Source organism: Pteropus alecto, unplaced genomic scaffold, assembly GCF_000325575.1.
Source record: "Pteropus alecto unplaced genomic scaffold, ASM32557v1 scaffold105, whole genome shotgun sequence".
In the NCBI taxonomy this organism is placed as follows: domain Eukaryota; kingdom Metazoa; phylum Chordata; class Mammalia; order Chiroptera; family Pteropodidae; genus Pteropus; species Pteropus alecto.
In genome coordinates, this window is record NW_006436294.1 from 4,675,195 (window position 1) to 4,685,151 (window position 9,957).

Sequence of the window (9,957 nt, forward strand, 5' to 3'; positions counted from 1 at the left end):
AGCACACAGAGCACGGTGGCACCGTCCCCGGGACGCCGTCTGGCCTCGGTCACTGTGCGGCCCTGCGCTGAGCGATGCCGCAGCCGGGCCTGGCACTCGGGCCCGTCACGCAGGCGGTGGCGGGGAGCGTGCGCCGGCGAGCGCAGTGTCCCGTGACCGGGTGTGTGCACACGGGCTTAAAGGTCACTGCCTCTGCCGTGTCACTCCCACAGGGCCGGGCCGTGGAAATGCGCTCACGGAGGAGGGGAAAGCCTCGCGCGCGCCCGCGACGGCGGGGTCCAGGAGGACCTCCGGTGACTCTGACCGCTGCCGCCGCCCCGGGGACGTGAACTACCCGACGGACCCGCGAACGAGGCGACGGCGGGGTCCAGGAGGACCTCCGGTGACTGACCGCTGCCGCCGCCCTGGGGACGTGAACTACCCGACGGACCCGCGAACGAGACCCCGTGAGAGAGGCCTGCTCTCCTACGAACACGCAGAGGCGCCGGGCCCTCGTCCCCCCGTTTCAGAGAGGTGCGGCCAGGATCCGAACCCAGAAGGTGCGCTCCGACACACGTCCTCGGCGCGTGAAGATTCGCTGAAGCAATGACGTACGCGTTCCATTCGTTGCGTCTCTTTTTGAAAAGTTTAAAATATTTAACCGGTAAAGCTGGGCCGGCATGCATGGAGGACAGGACAAGCCAGTCCACGCATCGCTGGCTGGGCAGCCTCTGGAGGTCTAATCTTGTCGCCGCGGCGACAGCGTCACTGTGAATGACGGATGAGGGCCGGGCGCGGGAAGGGAGCCAGTCGGTTAGGAGCTGAGCCCGGGAAATAAGAATGGGACCCCTGAGAAGGAGGATGAGGAGAAAGTCCCAATTGACAGGGCTTGAAATTTGAGTCCACGCGGAGGTGAGGGTGGGGGAGGGGTTCGTGGGAACGCTCGGGTCCGTCTTGTGGGACCAGTTGGGTGGCAGAGCCATTCATCAGCCTGGCTATTCAGTCCTTCGGCCGATGACGGCTACAGGTCGTGTGCTCGACATGGCAGGTACGGCAGGGGACCTGTCCTGACTCTGGAGGAAGATGCTCCGTGACGTACGCCCTGTGGGACCTTGAGCAGGTCCATGAGTTCCTCCGAGCCTAAGCTCCCTCTTCTGTAAAAAGGGACCTATCTACAAACCGTCATCCGGGGGAGATGTGCTGACTCGAGTGCCTTCGGACACAGAAAATGTTGAAAATGACTTCGGGCACCCAAAAAGCTCTCAGCGAGGCACCGAAAGCGGCAGCATTTTTGAATTTTAGAGGAGACAGACAGTAAATAAATATCTAAGAGAATGAACCGAAGTAGGGTGAAGAGAAATAAAGCAGAGCAAAGAACCTCAGAGTGACAGCGGCAATCTAGTTTCTTTAAAAAGAAAGCGGTGAGAGCCCCTCAGAGGAGGTCACGTGGGAGCAGGGACACGAATGGAGGGGGCGAGCGAGGCGAAAACCGGGAGAGGAGCCACCAAGTGCCAGGCGGAGGGATCCCCGAGTTCAGAAGCTCGGAGTCGAGGAAGAGCCTGGAGTGTTCAAGGCAGAGTAAGAGTCGGGGGGTGGGGGGGATGAGTTGAGGGGGCGTCAAGAGTCAGGTCACACAGGTCCAGCAGGGACGGGCTAAGGAGCCTATATTGTGCAGGACGCAGTGTAAGCTGGTAGCTAAGAGCCGGACTCCGGGGCTGGGTTCCCAGGGGTGTAGACGTCCGTCTCGTGACCTGCGCAACGGAGACAGTAAGTGCACCTACCCCGCAGGGCGGCCGTGACAAGCGAGAAGAGTTAACGTGGACAGAGAGAGCTGAGAACAGGGCCCGGTGCATATCATCATGTAAGCGCTGGCTGCTGCTTCTGCCATGGTTATCGTCATCGGCACCGGCTTCGGGGCCGGGGTCCAACGGAATCTGAATCATCTGAAGAAAACAGGACTCTGGCTTCCGTGTGGAAGGGCTAACCGGTGGTCGGCCTTTGGCGGTGGTGACCTGACACGCAATGACGCCAGCTCAGAGTAGGGCACAGAGATCACGCACTGGACGTGGAGGAAAGAAGCCGACCTCGGGCCGGACGGCTCTGCACGTCTAGATCTCGAAGTCTCCCTGAGGGCGCGCGTGCGCTGGCTCGAGCTAAGCAGAGTCCTTCGAACGACGCCCGCCTAAAGCGGATGCACCACGACCAAAATAAACAAGGAAGAAAGAAAAGCAAAATTCTTCTTCGAGCATCGGAGGGAAGGCCACGTCTCAGAGGACGCGTTCCTCCCGGGCTCTCCCGGAGACGTCCCCGGGGAGCTAAGCAGACAAAATGGGGAGCAGTGTTTCTGCGAGCGCCCAAATGCGACACGGAGACAAAGTCAGACGGGCACGTCCTGCCGCTTTTCCCGCACCGAGAACTCTGACCATAATTCCGCCGTCTTCTCTCTGGCCGCACAGGAACGACAGGGTCAAGGGCAGATGCACCGGGAGCCAGTTACGATAGCCTGGACCTGGCAGCCCCGCCCCCCGACGCCCGTCCTCCGGTTTAAAATGCGTCCTGTTCCACCGCTGGGCCTCTGCGGGAGAACCTGGCTCTGCGCAGTTGCCTCAAGCCACAGTTTCCTAACTTTTTGCTGGGCACACGATAATAGGACCCCGAAGCAAAGGCGCGCTATGCGAACCACGACGCCTCTGACGCCTGACCTTTCGGGAAATGAGAACGGCGGGAAGGGCAGTGGGCCCTGCCCCGGCGCTGCGGACCGAGGTCACGGCTCCGCGTGGATCAAATGCAGCTGCGTCCCCAATCTCGCTTGCTCACACGGAACCCCCGAGAGCTCCTACTGCACCCTCACGCCGCCTCTACCAGCGTCCCGGAATGCTCCCCTTCGAAACCACGCGTATTGTTTTAAAATCTGCTCGAAAGGGAAACGTGACATCATTCTCTTAAATAAAAGCGAACCCACACAGAAGAGATGTCGGCGAAAGAGAAAACCTACACTATTAAAGTCCGGCCAGACGCTCCTGCCGGCTAAGGGACCGATCCCGAGCCCGCCCTTTGTCAATCAGAGTAGCCAAGGTTAATGATATAGACCTATGCGCCTAAAGCACGTTTTCCTTTGAATTAAACACAAATCCTGAAAGAAAACAGAAGACGGAGGAACTTTTCCATGGGGTTCACATCCAGGGGCATCGTCCCCTAAACTCATTTTGGAAATTCACAGCAGCGCCAGAGCAAAGGCAGAGGGACTGTCCCAGGCCGAGGACGCTCACGACGCAGGCTGCTCTTCCCGGCACCTCCTCCTCCCGCGTGGCCCTAGAAGTAAACCCTAGCGGAGGAACAGCTGAGTGCGACCCCGAGGGTGACTTCGAGGGGCGGGCTGCACGTCCCCCAGCTCTCCTGGCCCCTCCCCTCCGGCCTGCGGCTCGGTGCCCTGGACAAAGGTGCAGAAGGCGGCCTGGGCTCTGAGCGCCTGAGCCCTCCCTGCTCCCGGAGCCCTGTCACACTCACCGGGACTGTCACCCAGTCCCCGAGGTCCCCACCCCAGTCACTGAGCTCCAATTCAAGCTCTGTGTCGCCTGAGTTTGTGACCGCCCACTTCCAGGAAGTGGGGTCTGGTGCTGACGAAGTGTCTACACAATGCACAGCACATGCGGGGAGACACAGAGGTTACTCCTGCCCAAGGCAGTGAGAGGGGTGTGTGTGTGTGTGTACGTGTGTGTGTGTGTGTGTGTGTTTGCACACGTGCACGATGGATTCCCAACGTCACAGGGAATCTATTAAATGCCCATATACACCACCTTACCTGATCCCCAAAACAGCCCCACAAGGCCATCTCTGTCACGAGTCATCTATTTGCAGAGGGTGGAACCCAGGGGCACGGGGCACAGGGCCGGCTAACTTCACGCCCTGCTTCCCGGAGTGTGACGAGGTGCTCTAGGGCTTCCAGTGCTTTCCGGAGTCAGACGACAAAGCAGCCGACGCAGAGATGAGGGTGCTCCCTCCACTGAGCCCGGCACACGGCAGGACGGGGGACCCGGGGTGGGCGAGGGGGCAAGACAGGCACGCGCACACCTCCGCGAAGGTCCCCGGGGAGAGGACGGCCTGACCCTGCGGGGGGTCACGGCTCGGCTTGCCCGCTCCTGGGGCCAGGCGCTGGGCTCCCACACCCCTGCACTACCGATCTCGGGGGCACGGCAGGGGTTGGGGGTGCAGACGGGGACGCCAGGGAAGTTGCAATCTGGGACGAAGTGCGCGGGGCGGTCCTCCAAAGCGAGCCCAGGTGCCGGGGACTGTGAGGGCAGAGAAGGGTGGCAGGCGAAGCACAGCAACGGGGGGTCCGGGAGGGGCGCGTCTCCACTGGCGGCGAGAGCGAGAACCCACGGACACCCGTTTGGCTGGCCCGGGCCTAGCGGGGCGTCCAGCGAGGACAGAAGGGATAGACAGTCGACGTGGAAGCAGCAGCAGGAGCAGAGGGGGCGAGGGTGAAATCACCTGACGGTCCGGAGTCTGAAGGAAGCTTCCAGAAGGGGTCAAGCCAGCTTAAAGGTTCCATCTCCGGGACAAAGGGAGATGGCAGATCTGGCCTGGAGCCAGAGGGAGCTGGGGCGGATTCCTGGCCTGCTCGGGGAGGTGGCAGAGGGACTCGGGGCTTCGCGGCTTTCGAGATGACGCTGACACCCAGCAGACGGGAGAGGGCAGCCCTAAGTCCAGGGGCACCCCATCCCCGCCCCGTCGGCCCCGAGCACGCTCTCCCCAGGCCCCAGGCGGGCACTCAGAGCCTGGGAGCCGGAGTGTTTTATCCGCTTAACATTCTCCACGAAAACAGGCATTTTTGGCATTAGGTGCACTTTAATGGACCCAGAAAAGAAATCAGATTGATTCATTCGAAGAGTAAATGTCGCTCCCCGCCCCTACACGGTGAAACTCTTAAACGCTTCCACTTAATGGAAATGGGAATTACCTCTCAAAACATGACTGAAGCTAATCACGGTGATTTTTATGCATTCCCACAATTTACCGTGCCATCTCTCCCCTTGCTTTGATGAGCACTGACTAGCAGATGCCAGCTTTGTGCCTAATCATTTAATACAGTCCCAATAAGCCTGAATAATTTCTCTCCCCCAGTCTGACTTCACTGATCACGCCCCGAAGGCAAAAGACTAATGTTTTACTATCTCCAGGTAGGAAGAGCCTGCGAAAATCTACTGAACAGCCCGGTTTGGGTGGAAGGAAACAGCCAAGGCTAAGTACATGCAACAAATACTCAAGGACACGGACATGTTGACGGCGTGTGACTCGGAACTCAGAAGAAAAAAGAACGCAGACCCGTGGGACCCTTACAACGAAGCAAGCCCTCGAGGCAAGCAGAATCGCACTTTTAAATTTCTTCCTTCAGGTCTTCCTTTCTGGAAAACCTTAACCCTCATCCGTCTCCGCATCTCAGTGTCTATGCGATACCGGGATTTCCAGTAAGGAATACATCCTGGCTTTTCCAGTTCCGGGCACAGAGCTCCCAAGAAAACACTGGGACTTTCCTAAGTGAGGAGAAAGGAAAAGGTGTCATTTGTTATGCTAATTAGGCGACTTTTGGGATGCCCCCAGGGTGAGGCCTGGTTGCCAGGGGAACCAACCCTGTGGTTGGAGGGTCAGTCCCACCTCTGGACCTCCAGGAAGCGGGGAGGGGCTGGAGGCTGAGTTCAATTACCAATGACAGACGATTTAGTTGAGGGTGGCTAGAAGGGGCTCTCAGAGTTTCTGGGTTGGGGAACACGTAAAGACTGGGGAATGTGGCACACCCCAACAGGACGTGGAAGCTCTGTGCCCGCTCCCCGCACCTTGCCGTAAACATCTCTTCCGTCTGCCCGTTCCTGAGCTACATCCTCTAGTGAAATCCTGGCAATCTGGTCAGTCGAATGTTTCTCTGAGCTCAATGCCCGAGCTTTCACACAGCTAGTCCATTCGGTGTCAGGGTTCAGATCCCGTTCTCTCTGTCACCTATGAACCTCCTTCCGGCAGAAATTGGGATGGGACAGGGACGGAGACTGCAGGCTTCCCAAATGAGCACAGGGCACAGGAGAGCGGGTGACCACCGGTCTCAGATGCCTGGTTTCTTCCCCAGAAAGAGGAGCAGAATGAAGAGAAGGAACACCTCGGAGGCGTGGCCACTAGCCCATCGACACCTAGCCCTCCCAGAGACTCGGGAGGGGCAGGGTGTCCCCCGCACATTTCTCTCTCCAGATCGCAGGCTGGAGCCAACGTGCTGCCCGTAAACCGTCCCCTTGCGTGACCCAAGGAGGCTCCTCGGCCCCACGCCTCCCCACGCCTCCCCGCGCCTCCGGTTCAGCTCAGCACTGAACGTGCTCTCTCCATGGGAGCGAATCTGATGAAGTACACGCACCGCGTTCCTACCACAGCAGCACTGCCAGAAACGGACTGGCCTCACGGCCAAGCCGACTCCGAATGAAGTTCTCTCAGGGCAGCTAAGACCAGGACTCTCGTCTCGACTAGACTTAATTTCTGTAATATTCTTGGCCACCTTCATTCGCACAGTTATAGTTAGGCAGCCATTCCGTGGTCCCAGCCATTCCATGGTCCCATCCTTTACTCCCTTACCTCAGCCCTCCTCCGACCCTAAATCAGTCTCCGTCCCCTCAAGGTCGGGGTGATCTCCATACACATTCTCCTAAATTTACTAGTGTATTTCTACTAGAATGCAATCTTGATGCCTGATCCTTATTTCTCGTGGCATAAGCTCTACACTTCTGACTCAAAAACTCCATTACACTGAGGACCTGCTGGCAGCTCTGGACACCCACCAAGACTCCAGCCTCCCCAAGATTCGAACCCGGGTCGTCCTTGGCCATCCTTCTCCCCAAGCTGAGAGCGGCTTCTGACTCCTCGCTGTGCACGGACAGTGTTATCACGGCTGCTTCTTCCGTCTACACACCCAGTGACTACCGAATTCTCTTCGACGACAGGCTTCCCCTCAACCTACCCGCCGGACGCCGTTTCCCGCCCTCTTCCCCCCGACTTGACTTTACCCCCCTCCCCACAGCCGGGCACATCCCCAAATGCCAGTGGCTCCTGGGAGAGGGTCGCCCTCAGCCAGGCTTCCCTTGTAACAATGCGCACACACGACCACACCCACGGGGGGGGGGTCCCCGCTTCCAAGTTCGCTCGTCCAGCATTCAACGCTGATTCGCCGAGGGTCTCCGTGTAGCGTGCGGTCTGCTACGCCCTGGCGTGCAGGGATGACGAAGGTTCACCACTGCCATCCTCCTGCTCACCTGTCTCCCCGGCGACGGAGGCGCTCAGTCGGTGGGGGACCCTCGAGGACGCCTTCAAGGTCATTCGGATCTGGTAATACCTACAAAAAGAGCAGAGAGAGGACAGGCTGCTGAAGACCACGCTCCTGACCGCCGGCGTCTTCTAGAGACACCTGACTCAATCCTAAAGGTCCCAGGGCACCACGGGAGCCGCTAGGCAGCCCGGGCCTTCGCCTGGCATCAAAGAGAGGTCTGTCCCATCGGCACAGCGGGGGCGGGAAGGGTTGGGGCCAAACCGGGGACAGGAAGCTGAGTTTGCTTCAGATCGCATGAGACACACACAAGGCTGGTGGAGATGGGAACGGGAAGAAGGTACTTTAAGGGCTGCGGTTCTTCTCCAGTCAGAAACGTCGATTTTTTTGCATGAAGCTTTAATGCATCGTGGGAAATCCACACATAAATTAGTTGTCATTACATTGCAACAGCGACAAACACTTGCTTTAGAAGCCCAGTGGCTGAGCTGCTAGCCCTGGGGGTGACTGCCACACGCCGTCACGGCGTACTTCCGTGTCCTCGCCGCCAACGTATCGGTCCCATCTCCGAATTCACTCGTTTCATGGCGTCGTGCAGGTTCCCGCGTGGCCGCTGCAGACCCTGACGGGTCCCCCTCCGCCGGTCACTCACGGACACGCTCACAGTGACAACAGCTGGAATTCGGAGGCCGGACAAGAAAGACAACGCTCTACCTTCTCTCTTCTGCCCTCGCACTGTAAAAAGAGTCTCTTGCAGGATGACTTAAGGTGGTAACTTTCTCTGGACCTCTCCTCGTGGATGACAATATCTGTGCTGGCCTCATGGACCAGTCACAAGGGACACACAGGACAGTTCATATAAACCCACTGCCTTGATGCTCATCCCCCATCTTTCATTAGAGATAAAATACACTTACTCTCACCTAAGACGGGCATGAAACAGACATCCTCCCCAGCCCACAGTCCAGACCTTTCCTCCAGCCTCACAGGGGGGTGAGGCTGGGGGTCGGGTGACAGCCTGGATGGGACGAGGTTCAGAGACGCCCGTGGCCCATAGGACTTGATGACACGAGACGTCACGCTCGGCTACGAGGTGGCCGTGCCCGCTGGCCGGGGGAAGCTCCTTCTCTGAGTGCCCTAAGGCAGCAGAGCACAGCGGTCAAGAGCGGGAACTCTGAAACTCCACCCATTGCTGGCCGTGTGCCCCAACTGGACAGAGGAAGACCAGCGGCTCTGGGGTGAAACCTGTGGCCTGGCAGGGAAGCTGGGGCGTCCTGTCAGCAAGAGAGGTCTCGGTATTCCAAAAACTCGGGAAAGAAAAAGACCAGAACAATGACCGAGATGCGTGTTTTATTATCCTCTCAAGGATCGATTCGTCGGCCCCGACGGTTTCCACCGGACTACAGAACGGAGCATCTGTTGGTCTTTATTGGCCTTGATGACAAATAATAAAATACTTTTTCAAGAGAAGGTCACTCTAATATTCCAGTAAAACTTGTCTGGACCCTTCGATGTGGTCAAAGCGTAATGGTTCGAACACTTCATTCAGCTTCCGCTGGTGCGTGCCGTGAGGACGCTGTCTCCCTTCACCCCGCCTCCTCGCTGGTCTGGAAAAGTCTGTGCGGCTCGCACCGGGAACCATCTGCTCACAACCTAGAGTCCCCTCCTTCCTGACAAAGCAAAAACCGGTTTTGTCAAGGAAAGCAACGTGCCTACCCCAAAATACTCCCTCCCTCCCAGACCCGAGAGCGGGTGTATGACAACTGTGAGCGACAACCACACACAGAGTCGCTGCGTCTTTAAGTGGCCACGTCGCGGTGTGCCAACAGTTCTCGAGTTCGTGGTAGCTTCACATTGGTCATGGCGGGGGTCTTCACAGCGTGAAAATCATTCTTTTCTCCTCGAGCCAGTTTTTAAACATCGGTCAGCTGCCGCTGCCACCGTCTCTTCCCATGAGGACCTCCGCCCCTTCTTTGAACCAAACGAAATATGAAACCTAAACAGAGTCACTAAGCGGGCATTTTGGAACAATGCTAAGAAAGTCACTGCTGAGCCTTCAGGAAAAATCTATTTCATTTGCGAGAGAGACACCTCATTGAGGAACACTGCACTGATCAGGCTCCTGGGATAATTCTCCTGTGAATCGAAGGGGAAAATGACCTTTACAAGATAAGTGCCCTTTTAACAGAAACTCGGAAGTCTGAACGAAATGTCTACCGCCTCCCCCTGTTCCCCGCTCTTCTCGTTCACATTAAAAACCAAAACAAATGCCCCACAACGGCAGGAGCAACGGCCGCGATGCTTTTTGTGGCGACTTACGACGATTTAAGCTCCCCGGACCTCGGTTTTCCCATTTGCCTCTGGGGCTGCCACGTCCTATCTGGAGACGACATAAACGGAAAGAAACGGGCTTCAATAAACGACGGCTGTTGCTACCGCATTGTTATTCCTACGTATCGACCCCAAACCGTTCATAGACAAAGCTCCCTATTGGTAAAAGCAGCCCCTTCGGGAACTGGAATCAGCCGCCCAAGGAGCCTCGCTGGAGACGCTGTCTGCCGCTGAGCGGGGAAAGCATCCGCCCCCGGCACACGCACTCCTGCATCCGCCCCCCGCACACCCGCTCCTGCATCCGCCCCCGGCACACGGGCTCCTGCATCCGCCCCCGGCACACGCCCTCC

At 57.9% G+C, this 9,957-nt stretch overlaps 1 protein-coding gene across 1 annotated transcript in view; it reads right to left on the minus strand.

Annotated features, from left to right (window-relative positions):
- The window catches only part of FAM135B (family with sequence similarity 135 member B), a 98,669-nt gene that overhangs the window by 76,239 nt on the left and 12,473 nt on the right, over positions 1 to 9,957 (minus strand). Inside the window, exon 2 of the mRNA XM_006913020.1 lies at positions 7,266 to 7,345. Within this exon, the coding sequence (XP_006913082.1) occupies positions 7,266 to 7,345 (80 nt within the window). The remainder of the gene's footprint in view (positions 1 to 7,265; positions 7,346 to 9,957) is intronic.